Here is a 24,132-nt window from a genome sequence, read left to right as displayed (position 1 = left end):
AATGCTGATTAAATAACTAATTTATCAGCCATATTTAAACTCTTATTTTGAAGGAGTTATTGTGGCTGGTAGCGATGATTACATTCAAAGCTAAAAATCCCAGTATGAAGTCAAGACCACCTCTGCAGCTGGATTTCATTATGTGCAGACAACAGGTGAGTCAGCTGTGATATCCAAGTGAAAAATAAGTTTAATACAAAAGTAATGTATTAAAAAAAACAACACATGTTAATGTTGGGCGATATGAAGGTGACCAAGGAGCAGGGGCAGATTTTGTCCAACAAAAGCATGATATAGTCCTTCATCCATGTCATCACAACACTGATCTCAGCTTAATAACCTCACAAAATCAATACTGTGAGGTCTGAGTTACTGTTTTTCTTTGTTGTCTTTTTCTTCTTTTATTTTGCAGTTTCTTTTCTTTCATTTTTAATGTGAGTTTAATGTGTGCCTTCCCCTCTTTCAGTGCCAGATTCTCTTTGTACTCCATGTGAAGTTTTTTTTAGTGTTATAATTCTGTTTTCTGGTTTTTGCCTCTGAATACTCTTTGTTGGGTTTGCTCGTCTGATTTTTATGGACGTCCTGTTTACTTTTTGGCCCAGTAAAGACTGACTCTTTAATTTGTTTTCGAATCTTGTCCTACTCTATTAGTTGTGACACGTAACTGGTTGTATACAGAGTAACACACACGGCCAATTCTCTCTATGACAATGGCAAACTCAGCCTAATCCATCCATCCATCCATCCTGCTTATCCGGGTCTGTGTCGCTGGGGCAGCAGTCAATTCAATTCAATTCAATTCAATTCAATTTTATTTATATAGTGCCAAATCACAACAAAAGTCGCCTCAAGGCGCTTCATAGATACAGAGAAAACCCAACAATCATATGACCCCCTATGAGCAAGCACTTTGGCGACAGTGGGAAGGAAAAACTCCCTTTTAACAGGAAGAAACCTCCGGCAGAACCAGGCTCAGGGAGGGGCGGGGCCATCTGCTGCGACCGGTTGGGGTGAGAGAAGGAAGACAGGATAAAAGACATGCTGTGGAAGAGAGACGGAGATTAATAACAGATATGATTCAATACAGAGAGGTCTGTTAATACATAGTGAGTGAGAAAGGTGACTGGAAAGGAAAAACTCAATGCATCATGGGAATCCCTCGGCAGCCTACGTCTATTGCAGCATAACTAAGGGAGGATTCAGGGTCACCTGGTCCAGCCCTAACTATATGCTTTAGCAAAAAGGAAAGTTTTAAGCCTAATCTTAAAAGTAGAGATAGTGTCTGTCTCCCGAATCCAAACTGGAAAGAAAGAGGTATCTCCTCCATCTTTGCCTGGGGGTCTCCACCAATTGGGACCTGCCTGAAACACCTCGCTTAGGAGACATCGGGTCAGATGAATGACGTCAACGGGCTGTTTTTAATGTGGAATAGCAGCTCTACTCTGAGTCCCTCCAGAATGATTGAGCTCCTCACCCTATCTCTAAGGGAGAACCCAGACTTTCCCTGGAAAAAGCTCATTTCTGCTGCTTGTATCCATGATCTCATTCTTCTGGTCACTACCTAAAAGTTGTGGATAGGTGAGGGCAAGATCATCTTTACTACTGCTGCACCAATCTGCCACTTCCTCCCCGCCTTGAACTCCAACCAGGGTGGGCACTCCACTTTGTTCCAGCTGAGAACCGTTGGCTCACTCTCATTTTAGTGTCCATTTATTTCTGTTAACATAAACGGAAAAAGCACTTTATGATTTTAAAGGTGATCTGCAGAGTACTGATCCCCTCGCAATAATTTTGTTATCAAATCCTGTAAATTCTGCAGCCCAAAGATTAAAATGTCAATCAGAAAAGGACATCCTGTGTTATCGTCAGTGATGTCACTGGTGATGTCACGCCAGATAGTCAGCCGGCAGTCGAAAGATAAATTTAGGGTAATCTGGGATAGGAGTGCGTCGACACACCACAGCGCTCACAGATACAGATACACTTTTTAATCTCAGTGTTGCTTTTTCTTTTTCTCTCACGCACACACACAAACACACACTCTTCCTGTGCAGATACTACAGTATGCACACACTCAAAGTATACTCTGTACACTAATCCTCAGTATTCTATATACCTGTCCCAGATCATGTCAAGTAATCTCTGGCTGCATGCAGACGGACAGAGCAGGGACACGGGCTCTAAAGCTTGGATTAGACAAACACACATACACACACGAGTAAACCCTGCAAACACACCAGGGGTTTTACTCGTCCACAAATCGTTCAAAGTAGGCTAATCGTGGCCTCAGAAGCGCTGTTGTGTTTTTCACGTGGTCAGAAACAGCATTGGTTACACTCACGGGGTGCCGGCTGCAATAAAAGAACATCAAATCATCCAGTGTGCTTTTCTGCTTTAAAAAAAGACGACACAAAGCAGACAAAGACAAGTGCAGTGCAAAAACGCTGTCGGTGAATTTCACTAATAATAAATGCTGTGTTTGAAACAGTCTGCAAAGGTTTAGATATCTGACATATCTTGATTTTATCAGAAAAACTCGTTTTAGTGGCCCTGAGCAGTTTAAGGAGACAAAACACAGGCAACTTTCAGCTCTTCTTGTTTTCACCTCATTTCTTTTCTAAATGCAGCAAATTTTCTTGTCTTTTGACCTTCGAGTGACTGAGTGTGATCACTTATTTATTCACATGTGGCTCTGTAATGTTTTTAATTGTGAAACTGGGAAATTCGTGGTGTGAGACAATCTGTTTCTCCTGAAACTTTGGCCTGTGAGGGATCATTTATTCCCCAGCATGGCCTTTGGTTTTAATGCCATTTATTGGTAATTAATCAGGTGTCTCATCTTAACAGTTATATCTTTCAGATCTTTTAGCAATCTAAATATTTTAAGTGTGTCTCAAGAAATTGTTTCAATTATTACACATCTACAGTCTTGATGTACGAAGGAAATAAGTGATATAACACAAACTTTATAAAAAATGAGGCAGGCCTTATTGTGGCTGATCAAATGTCTCAAATACGAGCCCGTTCTCACTCCCGAGGCGTAACATGCCGACGTTTTGTTATGTCCCGCGGCGTTCCTGAGGAACGCAAAAGGAGACCTTCGGCGTTCTTATGGTACGCGGCGGGTTATGGCTGAAATCCAGTGCAATGACGCTCCCGCGGTAATAGACGTTCCAGCCCTGTATTCCAGCCCTAAACCTAACCTTATCCCTAGCCCTAACCATAACCTTTTTCCTGAGGTTAACCAGGACTTTAATGATGTTAAATATCGTGTTTCTAAGGGATTTGAAGAAAAAGAGTGAACATGTGTAGATTGAGTCCATATGGTTCTCATAGTTCCTCATTTTTCCGAGGTCGTCATTTAGGAACGTGGTGGGTAGCCGAAAATGTAATATGTTGACGATTTGTCACCTAGCGTAAAATGTTACGCTTTGGGAGTGAGAACGTGTTGGAAATACAAAAGTCCAACCAGAACCAGAATCAAAAGAACACTGAATATGGAGAAAAACCAAACAGGAACAAAGCAGCAAACACAGAGAGGAATATAACAGATGCTTTGATAAAAGACAAAGAGAAGATGAATTGATTGATGAGCCTTTCTGGAACTAAAACCTCACTGTTGCTCATCTGAACTCAGACTTTCTTGAGAAGGGATGCAAAGAAACCAAAATACAGAGACAAAAGACAGAGTGAGGAACAGAGAGGAAAACACTGAGGGAACCAAGTCTACAGCAAAGAATAAAAATCAAAGCCATGATGTAAAAACAGTAAAATACTGTAGCTTCACTGTAGGTGAGCTTCCTCCAGCTCATCTATTAGGGGTGGGGGGAAAAATCGATACTGTGTAGTATGGTGATATTTTGTTTGCTAATAATGTGTCGATACAGGGACAGCAGAAATCGATATTTTGTTACAAAAAAGGTTTTTGTGCTCTGACTTCAGAGCATGTTGATCCTTTTTCTGAGCAAGAATCCTGACATTCCTTCACTGTCCAAATGTGTTTAACTTTTTTTATGGCAGCAATAAACATGACAGTTTACTTATTTTAATTTAAGACATGTTTTATTTTAATTAAGTTTATAACTTTTTTATTTAATGTAAAATTATATTTTGTTTTAATTTACTTTCAAATTCTTCAGTTGCTGAAGGGGCTGCATAGTTTTCATAAACTGCATAGTTCAGAATAGCTATAATTGTACCAGATGGTTGATTCAGTTAAGTTGGACTAGACTGTAATACAAACTGTTCAGTTTGTCAACAATCAAACTGAAATGAGAGAAAGACTGAGTGTGAGACTTTGATATTAGAGAAAATGAATATTGATAAAGTTTACCTTTATGTACAGAATCTGAATATCGCAAAATATTTTAAAAAATTGCAATAATATCGTATCGTGCGTTAAGTATCGTGATAATATTGTATCGTGGGCTGTATGGTGATTCCCACCTCTATCATCTATGGTGCTAGAATCCTGCAATACACGATTCACTCAAGCATAATTTAAAGGTTTAAATGAAACTGTATTTTCTGCTAAACAATCAGATCAGGCTGGTCTAAGTAAGTAAGTTGTATGATTTGCATTTTGCATCAAAATTATTTCAAATTTACAATTAAAGGAGATCTCAAATTCCTCCTTTAAATAATTAAATCGGTTTATTTGCTGAAGCAGTTCAGTCGCATGAAGGTAAAGCTGAGCTCTCGGATCCCTCACAGGCTGCCACGTTAACCAGCTGCGTTAAACCTAAAGGCTTGGACACGATGTCTGAGGAGAAAACAAACACTGTTTTGCACTCCGCTGATGTCGTCCTGCATTAAACTTTCCAAAAGCTTCTTCTGGGTTATTATGAACGCTGCATAAAAACACGAGCTGACGCGTACAATAGAAAGCTTTTTACCTCCAAATTCTGTCCCAGCTCTGTCTAACATAGTCCTCACATAACTCCTGCATCCCCGTCCAAACTACAGTCTTCTTTTACAGTTTACCTGGAACTGAAAACCTTATTATGGTGTCAAACTGAAGCATGAAAAGAAGATTTTGTGAGCCACTTTGTTAAGAAATATCTAAGTTGTATGATATCGTTTCACCTCTCATGTAAGAGGCTTCTTCATTTCTAAAAATTGGTGGAAAATCCCAGGTACCATATATTATACCTACAGCTATGTTATAATAATAGCGCTGTATTGGATTGTAGATTCACCATTTGGTAGCATGGCTACAAGCACAATTTGAGCACCTGTTGCTGACCATGTCCACCCCTGCATGACCACAGAGCTTCAGCAGGATGATGCACCATCTATCTGTCTGTCAATCTTGTTAACATGGAGTTAAATCTTTGTGGATTTTTTCTGCTCCCTTGTTGAATCTATGCCACAGAGAATTAGGAAAGCTTGGAAGAAAAATAAGGAGCCGGTCCAACTCAGTACAAGCAAGGTGATTTACCCAATGAAGTTACAGGTAAATGTGTATCAGTGACACAAAGCAAAAGATCACAAACCGGAAATTCCAATTTTCTATTTTGCAGCAGCACATTTATGTCCTAACTTTAACTCTACACTTTGTGCACATGCAGACCTCTAAAGTTAACAGACCTTTAGTGACTTTCCTAATGTCAGAAAGCGTTTAAAGCAGAGTCAGCTTGAAACCAAAACAACTAACAGTCAACCTTTGAATAATAATAAAGTTCACGGGGACCAGAACTTACTAGGAAAACCACAATGTAATAGGGATGCAACGATACCAATTTTTTCAAACCGATACGATACCGATACTTGGATCTGAGTACTTGCCGATACAGAGTACAAAAAACTATACTTCTACCACACACACACATACACACGCACACACACACACAAATACAATGAATTGGAAGACAGGTTTTATTATATTCCCTGTCGATAAAAAATAAAATCTTAATAAAAATGACCACAAAAAAATTTCAAGTGAAAAATAAGCACTTCTGTTAAATTATTGCAGAGTCTCCACATTGTAATTTTACAAAATATCACTGAACTATTGGCACTGTCTCCAGCTTTCAGAATAATAAATAAACACTTCTGTTTGGAATAAAATAAATACAAATTAGGTTTGCGAATAAAATAAACTTTTAAATTATTGCAGAGTGTCCATATTGTAAACAAACAAACAAAATAATTATTATTCAGGGCTCGCAAAATCGCTAGCCCGACGTCCCGGGGCTAGCGATTTTTCCAGTCGGGCTACCAAAATCTAACTCAGCCCTGCCCGTCGGGCTATCATAGGAAAATATATGTCAGTGCTTTTGCATTCTTTCGCCAATGTAGCTGAGTAATTATGTCATTGGCATCGAGGAGCCACTGTCAATATGTGACATATTGAAATCGCGTTTGAATTTGCGCTTGTTCTTTGCTTTCATTTTCATTTTGCGATCGCGCGAACGGTGTATAGAGAGCGGCAGCACTGATTGGTGAGTGACGATTAATTGCGCACCAATTCCTCTGACATTGTCTTATCACTCATTAGCTTACTATTCAAACGCGACAAGTGAAATCTCTCGCAGCAAGCTTAAACATGTGAGAGGTTGAGTGCGCAAAGAATCGCTGATCATTATGTAAGTACGTGTGTAAAAGCAGCAGGATTTACGCTGGTATTTTAGTTCTGCAGAGCCAAATAAGACAGGTCAGGGTGAAGAAGGGGCAGCCAAAGAAAAGCCGACCACAAAACGGAAAAGATATGACAAATCGAGCCCGTTCTCACTCCCGAGGCGTAACATGGCGACGTTTTGTCACGTCCCGCGGCATTCCTGAGGAACGCGAAAGGAGACTTTCGGCGTTCTTATGGTACGCAGCGCGTTATGGCTGAAATCCAGTGCAATGACACTCCCGCGGTAACCAACGTTCCAGCCCTGTATTCCAGCCCTAAACCTAACCTTATCCCTAGCCCTAACCATAACCTTTTTCCTCACCTTAAACAGGACTTAAATGATGTTAAATAGCGTGTTTCTAAGCTATTTGAAGGAAAAGAGCGAACATGTGTAGATTGAGTCCATACGGTTCTCATATTTCCTCATTTTTCCGAGGTCGTCATTTAGGAACGTGGTGGGTAGCCGAAAACGTAATATGTTGACAATTTGTCACCTAGCCTAAAGACTATGAGGCAAAAAGAAAGCGCAGCTTTTGTGGTTTCATGGACAAAAGAATTTCTGTGGCTGGAATATGACGAGCTAAATAACATGATGTTCTGCCAGGTGTGTTGTGAGTTTCATTTGATTTCTGAGTCGACAAGCGCCTTTGTTACTGGGACCAGTCATTTTAAGGAAGACCTCATCAGAACCCATGAGAAATGCAAGAAATGCATTATTGCCCAGTCTGCAGTATCTTTCCCAGAACAAACACCAATTGCAAAAAAACATACTACAAATAAACCAAGCACAACAAGAACTCCTGAAAAAGCTGTTTAGAACAGTGTGCTATATTGCAAAGAGTGAACTACCATTGGCAGAATTTAGCAGTCTTTGCAAACTTCAAAAAGCAAATGGCCTAGATCTTGGTTCCACTTACTTCTTACCCATGACTTCAGTGAAAATTTCAGATTCAGGATCTGACACAGACTGATTCATGTTCTACACAGTTCTTACAAGTTCATAGAAATTTCTGTTCAATTAGAACCAAGTATTTCAGTTGATGGTTTTAATTTTTATACAGTTGTTGTGATTTGTATTTTAACAATTTTTTTGATTAATTTTTGTTTCCGTTACAATATTATACTTTAATGTATAATATTGTAAAGGAAACCAAACGTAAAAAAAAATTTCTTTTTTTATTCGGGCTACTTAAATGTATTTTGGGCCACCAAAAACTGAAGAATGCCTGCCCGAAGGGCTACCAGAGATTTTGAAATTTTGCGAGCCTTGTTATTAAATAAATAATAAATAAAATAATAATTGGCTCCCTAGTGGCCAATCCAAAAAACTACAACAGAAATGACAAGCCACCCTCTGATTAATGAAATAAGTTGGTATCGGTTCATGGTATCGGTTAACTTTTACGAGTATGAGTACGCACACATTTTACAGTATCGGCCCTGATACCCGATACCAGTATCGGTGCATCCCTACAATGTAAAGATCAGGAATGAAAGCTTTAGTAACAAAACTCACCGTTAGAATAAAAACATAAACCCAAACTAAAAAATGTTCATCAAGAATCTGAAACTCGAAAGCACCGTGACATAGACGGCATGTTATGGTCAGTAAAATCACTTGTACTAGTGCTCACTGATAATGTGAACATAATGACCTCACAGTAATGACAGTTCCTTCCTGGCTATCAGTGACTGAGACACACACAGGCAGATTGAGCTGTAGTTCCTGAAATGCCTGTGGGGCTGAATGGAGTGACTCGGGCTATTTCCAGCATTAGAGAAGGAAAAAACAGAAAGTCAGATAGAGGAAGAGTGAGCCAGGGTGACAAACCCGTGTTAGCGTCTGCAGGAAACAATCAATGTTTGTTTTATTAGTCATTTTAAAACAACACGTTAGCCTCTATCAGGGCCCAAAACTCAAGTACAGAAAACTCCGTCCAGACCTTTCCTAGCAAAAACTAAATAAAACTCACACAACTAACTTCATCATGTTAGACTGAGAAGAACATATATGAAAAAGCAAAGTGGAGCTCTTCACTCACTCACCCACTGTTTGCTTTTCCTGGTTTGAAGCTGCTTCTTCTTCTTCTTCTGTTTCCTGCAATTACTCAGTTGGAAGTTTTCAGACAGAAACACCAGCCGCTCCAAAACCAGCCCCCAAAAACGCCTCATTGGAAAATCACCGAGCAGAAGCACACACACCGGCGTGTGTACACGTGTGTGTGTGCGTGCATGTGTGCGTTTGAGAGCGAGATATATAATTGATGGTGTCAGACAGAGAAGGTAGTGTGTCTGTAGGTGAGAGTGTTTGAAATGTACGTGGAGCAGGAAATACAAATGTGAGAGAGGGTGTCAGTGAGGGAGGAGGGAAGGGAGTCGGCTTTCAGTAAATATAAGGAGAGGGGGTGAGGAGGATGAGCTATAAGAAAGGAAAGGCCAGACTCTGTCCGTGTCTGTTGGTGGGAGTAGACCGTGAGCTGATATTGTTATATGTTCATCATACCATGGCATGACGGGGGCGGTTCTATTTTTTTGTCGGTGACTGAGTCAAAGGTTTGACTGTAAAACTCAGACGCTTGTCTCCAATCAGTTTTAGGTAAAAGTTTAGTTCTTAAACCAACTTTCAGCTGCCGTGAAAGGCTGCAGTTGGTTTAAATACAACTAAACCTGACGGAAACAAAACAGAGCTTTATTTTAAAGAACATCTGTTAACCACAGTCATATAAAGACGATGTTAAAACCAAAAAACAAATCAAGTAGCTTGATGCAGAGGACAGGAAGCACAGGAACATAGATGATGGAGCCAAGAAGGATCACAGACAACAAAGACCATCCCTGATTCTTGTCCCTCTCATCGTGGATGCAGGCGGAGGAGGGGAGCAAAGTACGAGCAGGGAGGACTCGAGACATCGAGACGATGGTATTTGGTACAGCTGCATCACAGATAGTTTTGTTTTACATTAATTAAAACTACAGCTGTATTTCATAATCTCAGGTGTTGCACTATGAATGACATGTTTTCTATTTAGGACAATGTGACCAAACCAGAGCAAATCAGAAGATGAGGAAAGGATGAGGTCACTGTGTGACTTTGTTCCACGTTATAAATTGCTAATTTATGAGCTTTTAATTTGACTTAATTGCTATAATTGCAGTAATTCTTATGTCTAATGAGTAAATTATTGTGTATTAGGGACGCATAAAGTCTATCACTCACTGTACTTTTCAGCTAACTGGTTATAAAAGAACAAAAAGCTCAACTCTGTGAGTTAACCCTCTCTCCTAACACTCTGCTATTAGCTCTTCCACGCAAATAGCTAATAGCTCTTCCAGGTTTTCTCAATTGTGACTCACGTGTCAAAAAACTATCACGTGGCAACAGCCCAGTGCATTTAGGGATGTAGACATGGTCAAGACGACCTGCTGATGGTCAAACAGAGCATCAGAATGGGGAAGAAAGGTGATTTAACTTTAAGTGTGTCACGTTTAGGGGTGCCAGACAGGCTGATCTGCCTGGATTTTCCTGCACAACCCTGTCTAGGGTGAGAATGGTCTGAAAAAGAGAAACTATCAGTGAGCGGCAGTTCTCTGGTTGAAAATGCCTTGTTAATGCCAGAGTCGGGAGAAAAAGACCAGAATACTTCAGGCTGAGAAGAAGAGAACAGTAACTCAATAACTTAGTATAGACAAGGTATGCATGAGAGTATATTTGAATGCAGAAGCAGAAGAGCACACAGGGTGCAGCTCCTCTCAGCCAAGAACTGCAAACTGGGGCTACAAATTTTACCATAGAAGACTGCCTGGTCGTTTTAGTCTTGATTTCTGCTCCAACATTTGGATAATTTTCAAAATTTGTCATAAATGACTTGAAAGCACGGCTCTATACTGCTTTGTATCAGCTGTTCAGATTGGTGGTGTGGCAATGGCATGATATTTTTGACAGACTTTGGTCCCCTTGGTACCAACTGAACGTCATTTAAACTCCACTGCTTACTAGAGGTGGGAATCACCATACATCCCACGATACGATATTATCACAATACTTAACGCACGATACGATATTATTGCAATTTTTTAAAATATTTTGCGATATTCAGATTCTGTACATAAAGGTAAACTTTATCAATATTCATTTGATCTAATATCAAAGTCTCACACTCAGTCTTTCTCTCATTTCAGTTTTATTGTTGACAAACTGAACGGTTTGTATTACAGTCTAGTCCAAGTTAACTGAATCAACCATCTGGTACAATTATAGCTATTCTGAACTATGCAGTTTATGAAAACTATGCAGCCCCTTCAGCAACTGAAGAATCTGAAAGTAAATTAAAACAAAATATAATTTTACATTAAATAAAAAAGTTTTAAACTTAATTAAAATAAAACATGTCTTAAATTAAAATAAGTAAACTGTCATGTTTATTGCTGCCAAAAACAAGTTAAACACTTTTGGACAGTGAAGGAATGTCAGGATTCTTGCTCAGAAAAAGGATCAACATGCTCTGAAGTCAGAGCACAAAAACCTTTTTGTAACAAAATATCGATTTCTGCTGTCCCTGTATTGATACATTATTAGCAAACAAAATATCACAATGCTACACAGTATCGATTTTCCCCCACCCCTAGTGCTTACCGGAGTACTGTTGCTGACCATGTTAATCCCAGTTATCCTGGTGCTAGGTTATCTAGGAAAACACGCCATTTCTCAAAGCTCAAATGATCTTGAACACGTGTAAATCATAGATCATGGATGTGTGGCTAATTCATCTGCAGCAGCTGTGTGATCCCATCACCTTGTTGAATCTATGCCATGAAGAATTAAGGCAGCTCTAAGGCAAAAAGGAGGTAAACGTTGGTTATAGCAAGGTGTAACTAATAAAGCGGGCAGTCAGTTTAATGTTTGTTGAACAATTACTGCAAAGTGAAATTTTTTAAAAACCTCAACTTAAGAGAAACACCTAAATATAACAATGAAACCACACCGCCTCCTAATAAACTACAAATCTGCAGAAATATGAGCGTATCTGTATTATTTGAGCTGTGGTGTGGATTGAAGCTGTCCAGCAGCAGCAGCAGTGGTAAAGCTGGAGGGCAGAGATTAGAGAGGCTGCACTGATATGCTGCAGCATGACTGCACTGACACACACACACACACACTGATAGGACACAGAAGGTACACTGGCAGAAGAGCTTCGCCCCTCGCTCTCTCTCCCTGTCACACAAGGTCACATGTTGGGTGCATGTGCTCAAACACACACAGATGCCCTCTGTCTCTGCGGCAGCTATTGGCAGAAAATCAGTACACAGTTCAGTAGAAAAGAGACGTTACATTAACACGCGCCGTGACTAAATCTACTGTTCCTCCTGTTCTTGCACACGCGTAATCAGAAATCTTCAACACAGATTATTTATCATGTGACTCTGACTGATATTCATGCCCCACAATCCTTTGCAGCTGCTGCCTGGCGACACTTGAGCCAGACGGTGATGAGTGAGAAGGACTTTTCTTGATTAAAGAGTTATATTCAGAGATACTTGAATTAAAGTGAAGAGCATCATTAAGAGGTTTCATCAGTCACACGTGTCATTAGTAGATAAGTGGAAAGATTAACTTTTAATCACATAGCAGCCAGTGTTTTCTTATAAATGATAGCAGTCTGCAACTGCCACGTGTATTATCAGGGCCTTCAGACCAACGAACATCTACTATGAGTTTGTAGGAACTGGATTTAATACACAAAATGTTTGTCCAAGTTCCTAAAGAGGACAGTGATGTACAACCACCTACAACATACAATACAGGCACAGAACAGAGACAGCCAGGCTCTCTCACACCCACCTTTCCAACCGTTCGTCCATTACAGCTCTACAGGAAGTACGCTGACTGCAGTGTGCATGTTGGCACGTCACACTAAGGCATATGAGAAACCACTGAGGCATGTTTATCAGCTGTCACCAGCTGTCCACTAGAAGGACAAGTGCTTACAATTAGTTCCTAAACAGCTCCAATCATTCAGTGAGCTAATACCGTGTAAACTAACCTGTGTCTGTTTGCAAGTACTGCAGTGAGTGTGTAAATATCAGAATATTTTAGTATGTTTGTTTAAATCATTTTATGAACGTACGTACATCCAGCCACAGGTTCACCTTCATTGATCTAATGTACCAATGTGTTTCTTTAAAACAAACAAGAAAGTTATAAACCTCATTTTTTCTTTGTTTAAAATAATGAGGAAAAAGTAAAACTCATCATACTGGGATAATAATAACCCAAAAAAGGGAATTCCATCCTCCGTTACCTTTCTATATAGCTATATACTACTATATACCAAGCTATATAGTTTATGTCTTCCATATTTCCAACTATATCCATAATCACATACTGTGTATGCTACCATTGTATAGTGTATCATCTTACTTTTTTCATTGATTGTACTTATTTGTATTTTTGTATTTCCTTCTGATATCTGTACCTGAGCTCAGGTGATGCAAAAAATTTCCCCGTTGTGGGATCAATAAAGTCTTATCTTATCTTTCAGTTAACCAAAGTCAGGTTGGGGTTGCAGCAATGCTTTTCAGTTCCTCCTCGGGGAATCCCAAGACTATCTCAGGACAGATGAGATATATAATCTTACAGGTTCTGGGTCTACCCAGACGTGTCCTCCCAGACGTGTATGCACAGATAGTACGCACCCAGGAGGCATGTGCATGCTACCTCAGCTCCTTTCAATATGGAGCAGTGGCTCTAATCCCACCAGATGGGAAATGTGGCATAGACCCTATGTCTAAGGCTGATCTCAGAGGACACTGCTAAGAGTGGACTGCTAAGAAGAAATCGTCACCTTCCAGCTCAGCTCTCTCTTCACCTCAGCAGGCCAGTTAAATGCCTGCATTTCCACACTAATCCATCGGTCCACCTCATGCTCCCCCTCCTCATTAATCATGAATAGGATTCCGATTTACTTGAAATCCAGCCTCTCTTCCCTATAAAATCTCTAATGGGTCAATCTCACTTTGGGAATATTTAATCAAACTTGGAATTAGGGGTGGGCGATAGAAACGATATAAATTTGGCCAACGATAGAGATTTTGATTATACCGCTCTATCGTGATAGCGCATGTTGATGATGTCATCAAGCTGCGCCTGTTTTGGTCAAAAGCATCGCAGCAGCGGCTACAACCATTATCATTTGCAAAATATGCAGACAGTCATAGCAAAGACATGAAGTACTTTTGAAATATGGGGGAAGCCAAAAACTGCGCTTCTTCCACTTCCGTAACATTGATTCATTAATGACTTTTATCGAGTGGAAAAAAAGTTGACGTTCATCCTCCAGCTTCACTGTGCTAATGTTATGCTAACATAGCTGTGTCGCTAGCAATCACGTAGCACAACATTAGGTAGTCCAACTTCAGTAACCCTGCAAACGCCACTGCTGTTTAGTTTTCTCGCTTCATTTATGTCGGAAGTGGTAGCAGAGCTGTATGTTTTAATTAGTTTCACAAATAAACAAAATCAACTTTTGGAGATTCCTGCTAACTTCTAACTCCGTTAAATTTAATAACATCTGTTTTCATGGATGCCTGGATGTTAAACTTAACTGTTACACCTGGTAAAGCAGCATCGCTGATGATTTTATTAAAGATGAAAGAATTTAGACCGTTTTTTACTCTCAGTGTTCGTTTGACTTTGGGACCTGAAGCAGACGGAGTTTTGGACCCAGATTACTCTGCGAAGCTCCTCACTGAGGCAGCCGTAATGCTCTGACAATCCATCAAGCAGTGCAGCTCACCAAAGTTGTACTAAAACATGTTTTAACAGATTTCTGCACGCCCAAATCGGGTTTGAGGTCAGTAAGCACAACCAGAATTCATACATAAGGCACACTCTCTATTTTTGAGAAAATTAAAGGATTTTAAGTGTGCCTTATAGTGTGGAAAATACCTTATACAGAAGAAAAGAATATATCGCGATATATATTGTTACCGCACATGCTTGAAATTATATTGCGATATGAATTTTAGGCCATATCGCCCAGCCCTACTTGGAATCCACCACTTGAGACAATAAAACAGACCTCACACTGCAGCTGATTTAGCTTTGGGGCCATCAGTCTATGACCAAGCGACTGGTGGTGAGGAAGCATGACTTCTTTGCATGCCAACAACCAAGAAATCCTCCTGATCATCTTTTTCAAAGAAGCTGAAAGTTCATATTTCATTTGAATCTAGGCCTCGATGATTCAGAATGCCTACGACATATAACGTTTCTACAAAGACGGCCTTGTATTTACAGACTGTGAGTCTGTCTTTCACCGCATTAGTTGTATAACCAAGCATAATGGCCGTGTCAGGAAGTGTGTCGTTTTCCTGTGAATTATGTAACCAATATGATTGGATGATGTTTGGGCTGCTGTTGCATTGCTGTTTTGAATGATGATAGACTGTGTTGGGGATGTGGGAGTGTAGTGTTCCTATACCTGCTCTGGAGAGAAGTTCTCCGGGGAGTGAAATGGTTTGCAGTCGGTTCCTTTTTTCAAAGTGTTGCAGCATTTTCCACTTTTTTTTTTTTTTTTTTGCATGTCCTGTGACTGCTTCTGTTCTTACATCGTTGCCTCCACCTTAGATCTTTCTGATCTAGGAGCTTAAATTAAATCAGGAAGAAGATCTGAGAGCAGCTGGTTGCAGCAGCCCACACAACTTAAATTAAATTTCTGTGATATTTCAAACGACAGCGCGTTCACTTGTTAATCATGAATCATGAAAGGATAAATCAGCCAACGTGGGTGGGGAGAAAATTTGGAAAGTATTGCACACTGAATAGAAAATAGCTCGGCCCCTCCAGAGAGGCAGCTTCAAGGAACACCTGCTGTTAAAGTGGAGGGATTTAAAGCTTAAACTAGGAGATATGGAGCAGCGCTCACTGAGGGCAGACTGATTACATATTTTAAGCTAACTCAAAAATACAATTAAGCAAACCGTTAAAAATGCTCCAAAAGGTACCCGAGCACAAAACAGACGTAGAGATCTAGTTCAGTGACGTCCATTAGCAACACCACGCCCTTAAATCCAATATCCAGGTGAATGAAACCATGTAAACAGACGTAGATGTAAAGATGGAAGTAGCTTCCACGTCTGTATTCTCTTTAAAGGCCAGCAGGGGGCGACTCTTCTGCTTAAAAAAGTGATTTCTGTTTGGATACATAGTGACTTTGATAACAAACACACTCAAATCTCTCAACTCTTAGAACCATAACGTCAATAAACAGTGAAGTGATGGTGTGATGTCCGTCTATCATACAGTTTATGATTGTAAAGTCCTTCAGCCACCCGTAGACTTGTTAGACAAATGGGAAACTACCTGCAGAGGCTAAAACCTCTGCAGATAAAACACTTTTGTTGTAAAGTTGGAGATTTTAACCACAGACCAGATAAAAGAAGCTCCATGGAGCATTGTGGTGGGTTTCCTTTGTTCTTTTTTAGCCAGAAGTTACCTGATATGGACGAATGGCTGGAGTGTTAATTTATCGACTAATGCGAGCATTCATAAACTGTCTGGGTAACTTAGGTAGAGGACTAATACAATGCTAGGATTTCACTCACTAAAACTGAAGCACGCAGATAATTCAATTCAAAAATGGTTTTAAAGACACAAACACCATAAATATAGTGAGAAAGTCCAGTTTTAGGATTCAAAGTAGTGAAGATGAAGCCAAGAAATTGCTAATTGGCTCCAGCTGCCTGTCAATCAATGTGGCCACGCCTCTAAGGCAATTATCCAGGTGATGGAGTGATATTAAGAAGGTGCCTTCATGGATAGGATTAACCTGTCTGTAAAGGCCAAAACCGTTTGTGGCACCACCTGTAAATGCGCTTGATATGATATGGGTTAAATATGTAAATTCGGGTGGGGAACTCACTCCGGAGTCAGCCTCAAGTGGCCACTACAGGAACTGCATGTTTTGGCATTTCAACTCAGACTGTTCTTTAGCTCTGGAGGTTGCTGCTTGGTTTCATTGCATCCAAAAATGTTTCAACTGGTTATTAAAGGTGTGTTGTGCTTAAATGAATAAAGCTTCTAAATAAAAAAAACAAGAACCAAAAACAACAAATAACAAAACAACAAATAAAAAACAATCCCAGAGTCACACCAGCCTCCCTACTGCCAGATCTTGGCCTCTGTGTGTGTGTGTGTGGGGGGGGGAGTAGACCACAGTGACAGCTGAAGGTGATTTGTGTTTCAGCCACCCTACTCTCACTATCCACACCCCCTCACCCACACCCCCACAGAGCAGTCAGTACCGTCTCTATAGGAACTGTGTGCATTGAGTAAAACATGAGCTACCAGCTCAGTGAGAAGTAAAACAATTCTCACACTTGGGGGGCAATACACTGTATCTGCTGCTGTATTAATGAATCATTTATTTTCATGGACTTTCTTTAGTCTTTCTTTTTCTACAAAGTCTATGCATGACAACTTTTCACAAAATACCACAGTTATTTGACTAAAATAAATAAATACTCCAAAGCAAAAAGCCACTTGATCCATTTACAGATCTTTTCACCAAGCTTAAAACTTTGTTTTTTCCAATACAGACATTAGCGACGGACAATGCTAAATTTGCTACTGGTAAAAATACACGAATAAAGATAAAATAATATTTGGAGTCTAGAGCATTTCAGGTGTGTCTCTGACGCTTAACTCAGATCCAGCAGCACTTTGAGTTAAATTCTAACATAAACGTCCTAAACCAATAGAAATGACTCTGCTCCGTGACGTTTACATGTAACTTCTGTCACCAACATGGCACGCCCCCTCTGTATTTACCATTACATTTTAGGTGAAGACATGTTTTTAAAGGGAAGCTATTGTGCTTTTTCTTATACTCTGTCCTTTCAATTTCATATTATAAGGTAAACAAAAGCGCCAATGGTTACTATGTCAACATACGAGTCTGAATCATGCAAAGCTACTCTAGTAGCAGCATTTGAGCAAAAATATGGAGCTGTAAATGAGTCTTTTAAGGTAAGAGTATAGGTTTTCTGTGCTAAAGCTTTGAACAAAAAGTCTGAGGAAGATGCAAAATTTTTCATGAAGTTCAACATAAAATAAAGTAAATGAGAGATTGTACGCGTTTGTAATATTTCTGCAGCTTCTCTATTCATGGAAAAAGAAAATACTGACGGCAGTGCTGCCAGCTCTGTACCCGGGAAAATATGTGCCGTCTGCTCAAAATTTCAGAAGAAGTTGTCAGATGATATCATGCTCTGTTTTGAATTTGTTGTGTCGGTCTTGCGCGCTGCCCCTGTTCGGAGACACGAGGGCAAAAGAGCTTTAATTGTCAAAACAATACAATACCTGAACCGAGGTGGAGGACTGGAAATCCAGGGTGAGGTCAAAAGTCAAGGTAGCAGGCTTCTATGCCTCTCTTTCTCTGCCTCGCTCTATAGAGTAAACACTTCTGTATATCTTCAGAGTATTGTCTGGAGCTGACAGCAGCCACAAAGAGGTGTAGTGTTTTCTGCCATGTGTCATGTGGGAGAGAGAGAGATAAAGAGAAACGGGAATAGAGGGAGGAAGGACGGAAGGGAAACAGGAATTCTAATGTCCACCGATTTCAGGGTTGGTAATTTGAGACTTTTTCTCTAAAAGATGCAGATCAACACAAGCACGAACATATATATACATTAACTCTACTGTGTGAATGGAAACGTAACATTGGTCGGGACCTTCAGCAAAGTAGATGAAGCAGATGATGCTTTTTATAGACAGTGAATGGAGGTGGCTACTGTCACATCACCCATTAAGTTTGTGAAGTCTCATTTTCAAGCCTCAGGATGGCTGTTTTCGCCATCACTATCTTGGTGTTTTGAAAGCTGATACCAAAAGCAAAGGGTGGATCTCATTGGCTGACGGCTTGCGCCACTGTCGTGATGTTTGAAGTGCAAATATAAATGCAAATGCAAGAAGTGCAACGCTATCAGTGGAACAGAAAAGAGCAGGATGATGAGAAGACTCTAATATTACGGCCCTCGTTAGCACACGCCCTCTGCAGAGCACGTACCAGTTCCAAAATGCACTTTTTTATCTTTTCTGGGATTATATGTTCTAGAACAAAATGTGAAAATGTGTCAAGCTGGTGCTAAACACAGACCCCGCTTCAGGCACCTAACCAAAAAGCAGCACAAATGGACCTGGCAGTACAAAAACACTTGAGGCACTCTGCGCTCGACTGCAGATATTTCCTGTGTGTACATACAGAGAACCTCCAGCGTCTGCTGCATAACCCACATTATGATAAGGCTGTTCATAAAGGGTTAATGAGATGTAGTTAATGCTTTATAAATGGTTAAAAGACTTTTGCTTAGACACCAATAGGAAGACACTGATAGGAGTTAATTTGGGACATCTGTGGAAAATCTCAGCACAAAACCACTGAACCACAGTTTATTTGGTCGTCATGTCCATTTTTCCTCCAAGTCACAGAAACTTGATTCTGTTCATCTGGATGGAAAGTTTTTAGTGTCAAAAACATCTTCAATGACTTCTTCAACATCATCTGATGTTGCAACAGTACAGTTGCACCACGATCTCGGTTTCATATTTGTTAATCCTGTCATGACCATTAATAAATGGTCGTGAGTTGGGAAATGGCTGCAATCACAGCATTGTAAGATGCTGAAAGATGTGCCCTTAGACCCCCTCAGAGATGGGAAGAACATCTAAAATTACATGAAGTATTGCACTGAGTCACTTTGCAGTCATTTGGCTCAAACAGACTAAATGAAGTCTGGTGTAAAAATGTTTCCCACAATTCCAAACGAATGTGTAAATATTAGGAAAAAAACATGGTGAAAAATATCAGGATACAGTCACACAATCAGCTGTCTTGTTGGTTCTGGCTGATGATTGGCTGTTGTGTGACATGCACTCACTAAAGTTGAAGGAATGTGAGAAGTGTTGAGCAGTTTAGTTATTTCTTTGTTTCCTTGTCTCTGAATGAGAATTCACCGCTAACATTCCTGGAGATGACATGAGAAGTGCTCAAAGCGTTTCCTAAACTGTGCGTTGGTTTCCAAGTTGGTGCCGCTCTTGAAAATTGAACAGTTAAGTGGAAAACAAAGGTAAAAATTGGACTGTCACAGCACTTTACACGCTGACCTTCTCGTGTATTAGAAAACTACAGTTTTATTGAGTCAGACTATAGAGCCACTTTGTTGCACTGAAATAAAAGTTTTTACATAGTTTTATATATTCATTATATATTATATATATTTATTTATATATTTTTATTTATTATTATTTTTTTAGCCTTTAACCCACTGAATGTGATTTATTTTTTTCTATTAGGTATCAATATCTTAATGACCTATTACTGCCCTATTTTAACTATTTTGTTAGAGGAAGTATTTAATATTTTGGCAGCTGTGTTACAAGAAATTCCAAACTTTTAGAATAAATAAATTCAATCCCAGCCTCTCTTATCTTATCCTGTCTATCAGTAGTTGCACTTGCACAAGCTCAGCATGCATTTATATTGAGGTTTGGCACATTTAAATTAATGCACACAGTACGTTTAAAAAAATGTTTAATTAATAAATGAACTGAAACAAACTATACCCTCATGCAGGAGTGAAATGCTCTTATTTCTAAGGGTCTGACGTGTGTTTGAAGCTGTAGGCTCCAGGCTGCTGCCTCAGCTCGACTCTTCAGTTCAGAAGTTGCATATCCATAAACTCCTGGAACCTTTCATGAATGAAAACTCACCGGTAACATTCCTGCTGCTCGCTGCACCCGTCCCGCTGGAAAAACAACTTTCTCCTCTTTATTTTCCTCTTCTCTCCCCTCTGCGCGCGCTTTTTCTGCCTTTTACCTTTGCTTCGGGACAGTTTTCCATAAATCCGAGCCCTTTTCCTTTTTTCGTCTCTCCCTGCCAGACATCCAGATGCTTGGGAAACCTAAAACTCCAGCTCCTCTCTACTCCTCAGTCCCTCCCTCTTCCTTCCTCCCTCCCTCTCTCTCTCTCTCCCTCTCTCTCTCCAGGGGGAAATGCAGCTGGATGTTTTTATAAACTGGAATCACCCTTAAAATCTCACTAATTGCATCCTTTGATCAGCTGTGGGCGGTCGTCCGGTTTGGTTTGCGGGGTGAACTTGGTCACCGTCCTGATCATTTCTCCCATCTGACCCCTGCTCTCCTCCTCCTCCTCCTCTTCTAGTAGTCCCGTAGTAAAAATCGGTGGCTGAACAGTCGTTAAAGTAAAGCTTCATATCATTTTGCGTTAATTCATCTGATTTTTGAGTGCGAGCGCCCTCTGTCGGCCTCATGAGCAACAAAAAAGTTTCACACTACAAACAGAGTGCCTTCTGCCTTGTTCCTGCAAACTCGCCTAACTACGCAGAATATGTGGAGGTGTATTCACGGTGACTCGGACTTTTCAGTGCCTCTATTTCCACTGAACGTACAGCGCTGAATGAAGCACTGTGATACTTAAAAGTACTCACATTAAACCGTAAAATACTGTTATAGCTGGTTTAGCTGAGCTTTAAATGAACTGAAGTAAAAATTAAACTAACTTTCATTTTAGTGATCACCAGAACATCAAAACTGCTTGTAAAGAACCACCAGTCAAATTTAATTTTTTGTTTAAAGCTTTGGTATTCTAGGTTTCTGCCATAAAATAAGCCTTTAAAAAGTTTCTCTCTTTCTTACAATGTCTCTGCTTTATTAGTCAAAACAAAATTATTCACTCCTTCATGTTTACGCTATAAAATGTGTGATGGGCTCAACACTTCAAAGTTGAGTCTGAGATGGAACTATACAATAAATTTGCAGATATATGTACTATGTCATATAGCGTAACGTTTTCTAGCTGAGCGCAGGAAACCTGGATTTAAAATGAACCAATCAGGATTCAGTTGACATGCAGACCCAGAAACCATGCCTGTCTGACAGAAAGTGATGTAGGCTTCAGATCTTTTGGCCTTTTATTTAATTTTTTCTCTCTGATTTCATCTTAATCTGATTTTCAACCATTAAAAGAACTTCTGGCTCCATTTCTTTTCTGCTCTTGCGGCTGATGAATCACTTGTGTTTTCTTTCATCTTCACAGTAGGTGTGCACAAGGTGCCTGCCACCTGAAGAGTGTTCTAGCTTGGTTGCTCTGAAAAGGGTTATTTATTGATTTTTCAGTCATGGAAAGGATCCTGCGATCTTCCACTAGAGCCGTCTTCTGTGCACATGTAGCCACTTTTAGTCAAACCGCTGACTTGGTGGCTCTTGTTGCTGCAGCCCAACGATGGCCGGTTTCACGTTTCTCCTTTGATCACACTTTGGTGTCGGTTCAACATCAAAATACCAGATGCCCCGCTTGGAATAGAAGCCAGACTGTTTAATTAATTAATGTAAGAAATAACATGTCCATTATACACCTCGGGAGTCAGTTTTCCTGGTCCTTTGAAGGAGAGTACATGGATACAGAATAAAGAGTCTCAATTGCTAAGTCTGAAAGCTGAGATTCTTTAAGCTCATTCTGCAGACCTAACCATATATATATATATATATATATATATATATATATATATATATATATATATATATATATATATATATATATATATATATATATATATATATATATATATATATATATATATATATATAAATAAATATATATATATATAAATAAATATATATATATAAATAAATATATATATATATAAATATAAATATATAAAATATATATATATATAAATATATATATATATTTATATATATATATATATATATAAATATATATAAATGTATATATATATATTACAGCATCAATTAAAATATTGAATAAAATTTACAGTTTTGCAAAATTATAATTTTTTATAACAGCAGAATTGTTGGGCAAGATATTTTTTTCAATCTAAGATCCGTCTTAAATTTCCCATCCCCTTTTAAAATAAACGGGAAGAAGGAAAAACGACGATATAGGACGCCGTGGACTCACACACAGAGTTTATATAGCTTACACTGAGCTTAGAGATGCTCAGCTGCCATAAATTCAGCAGATTATCACAGAGCTGTCCTCTGCTGCCAAGGACGATTTGTCTGCCTGTGTGTATTTATGTCCTCAATGAGCAATGATGCTCATTTTAAAGTCATAAACGACTAAATTACTGCCCTAAGTTTATTGAAATGCTTCCTCTGACACGCTGTAGGCCTTTATCAACTAAAACCTGTTATTACTGTGATGTGGTCAATCACTTGTAAACAGAAATTACCTTCATGTTCAAAGCTTTAAATGCATTTGAAGGTTTACAAAGTGCAGCTTGTGGTTTTTCTTTTAAATCTCAGTGAAAATGACTTAATTATTTTTCTTTATTTATGTTTTTTAAATCCTGTCTGGCAGCTTTTGCAATCAGAATTATGATCTGAGCCAAACATATTTTGCTTTTCCAAGATTAACTCTATAAATTCTCTATAGGCTCCTCTTGTACAACATTATATGTGGTACACAGTATGACAATGTCTAAGCTAGGACAGGCAGAGTGTGTGCGTGTGTGTGAGAGACAGAAAGAGACAGAGTGTGAGTGTGTCTTTGTTATGAAACATACTTGGGAATGAAGGTGGGAAGCTGTAATAGCGTCCCCCAGGAGTCAGAGGCAGGAAGAGATGGGTCCAGGAGAACCGGGCCATCCGCAGCCCCCAAGAGTACTAAAGACGCAAGGCCACACGTCTCTGCGCGCTCATCCCATCAGGAGGGAGGTCCCAGATGGGGCGCCCACACCAAGGAGTGGTAGTCCCAGAGGAGACAGGCAGTCAACCCTGGTAAAGGCCGCCCACCCCGGTGCAAGCAGAGGGTCCCACGCGAGAACTACCACGGCTCCAGTGTTCAAATGGTAGGATCCATGCTTTCATGTTGTTTAAGACAAACAACATGAAAGCATGGATCCCTCCCACGTCCCACTTTATGAGCACACTTTGAGAGTTCATACCATCTGTGAGTACAGAGCCACTAGAGTACAGTTCTTAGACTGTACTCTAGTGGCTCCCACTGCCACCAGATCTCAGTCCCACAGAGCATATTTGGAGCATGAAGAATTGAGGCAGTCCTGAAGGTCAAATTCCAGTCCAACTGGTTACTAGTAAACTGTACCTAATAAATCGGCCCTCGCGGTTGGTGGATTATTATCAATCAGCTGCAGCTCGTCAGTTCAAGGTCAGTTCCTGTGCATGTTTTTCTTTTTGTAGGTCAGTCAATAAAACCAATCAACCTTCAGCCATCCACAGGGTCCACATGATGCTGCACTTCCACTCAGACAAGCACCACCACAGCCGGAGGCCGGCTCGCTTCGTGCAATGGCGAGTTCACAGAAATCAGGCGTGGGTAACAGTCCAACCGCTGAGCTGATGCAGAAGATGGCCAGAGCTTTGTGAGGATAAATTATTAATACGTCTGAAATTTTTAAACCCGTACAATGCAGGGATTTTCTGCATATCATTTTGATTAAGGGTTTATTAA

At 39.8% G+C, this 24,132-nt stretch overlaps 1 protein-coding gene across 3 annotated transcripts in view; it reads right to left on the bottom strand.

The window, feature by feature from the left end:
- The window catches only part of LOC146495733 (apoptosis-stimulating of p53 protein 1-like), a 69,721-nt gene extending 48,891 nt beyond the window's left edge, over positions 1-20,830 (bottom strand). The window contains exon 1 of one of the 3 annotated variants that reach the window (XM_085143104.1): positions 20,388-20,830. In XM_085143104.1, the coding sequence (XP_084999230.1) occupies positions 20,388-20,396 (9 nt within the window). In that variant the 5' untranslated portion in view covers positions 20,397-20,830. Of the gene's footprint in view, positions 1-8,665; positions 11,041-20,387 lie in introns of those variants that run through there. The other 2 variants (XM_085143103.1, XM_085143105.1) reach the window with 2 other exon arrangements.
- Between the last annotated feature and the right edge of the window lie 3,302 nt (positions 20,831-24,132).

This window comes from Neolamprologus multifasciatus, chromosome 19 (assembly GCF_963576455.1).
Source record: "Neolamprologus multifasciatus chromosome 19, fNeoMul1.2, whole genome shotgun sequence".
Classification (NCBI taxonomy): Eukaryota; Metazoa; Chordata; class Actinopteri; order Cichliformes; family Cichlidae; genus Neolamprologus; species Neolamprologus multifasciatus.
Note: the sequence above shows the minus strand (reverse complement) of the source record. Positions and strands in the feature narration are given on the sequence as shown.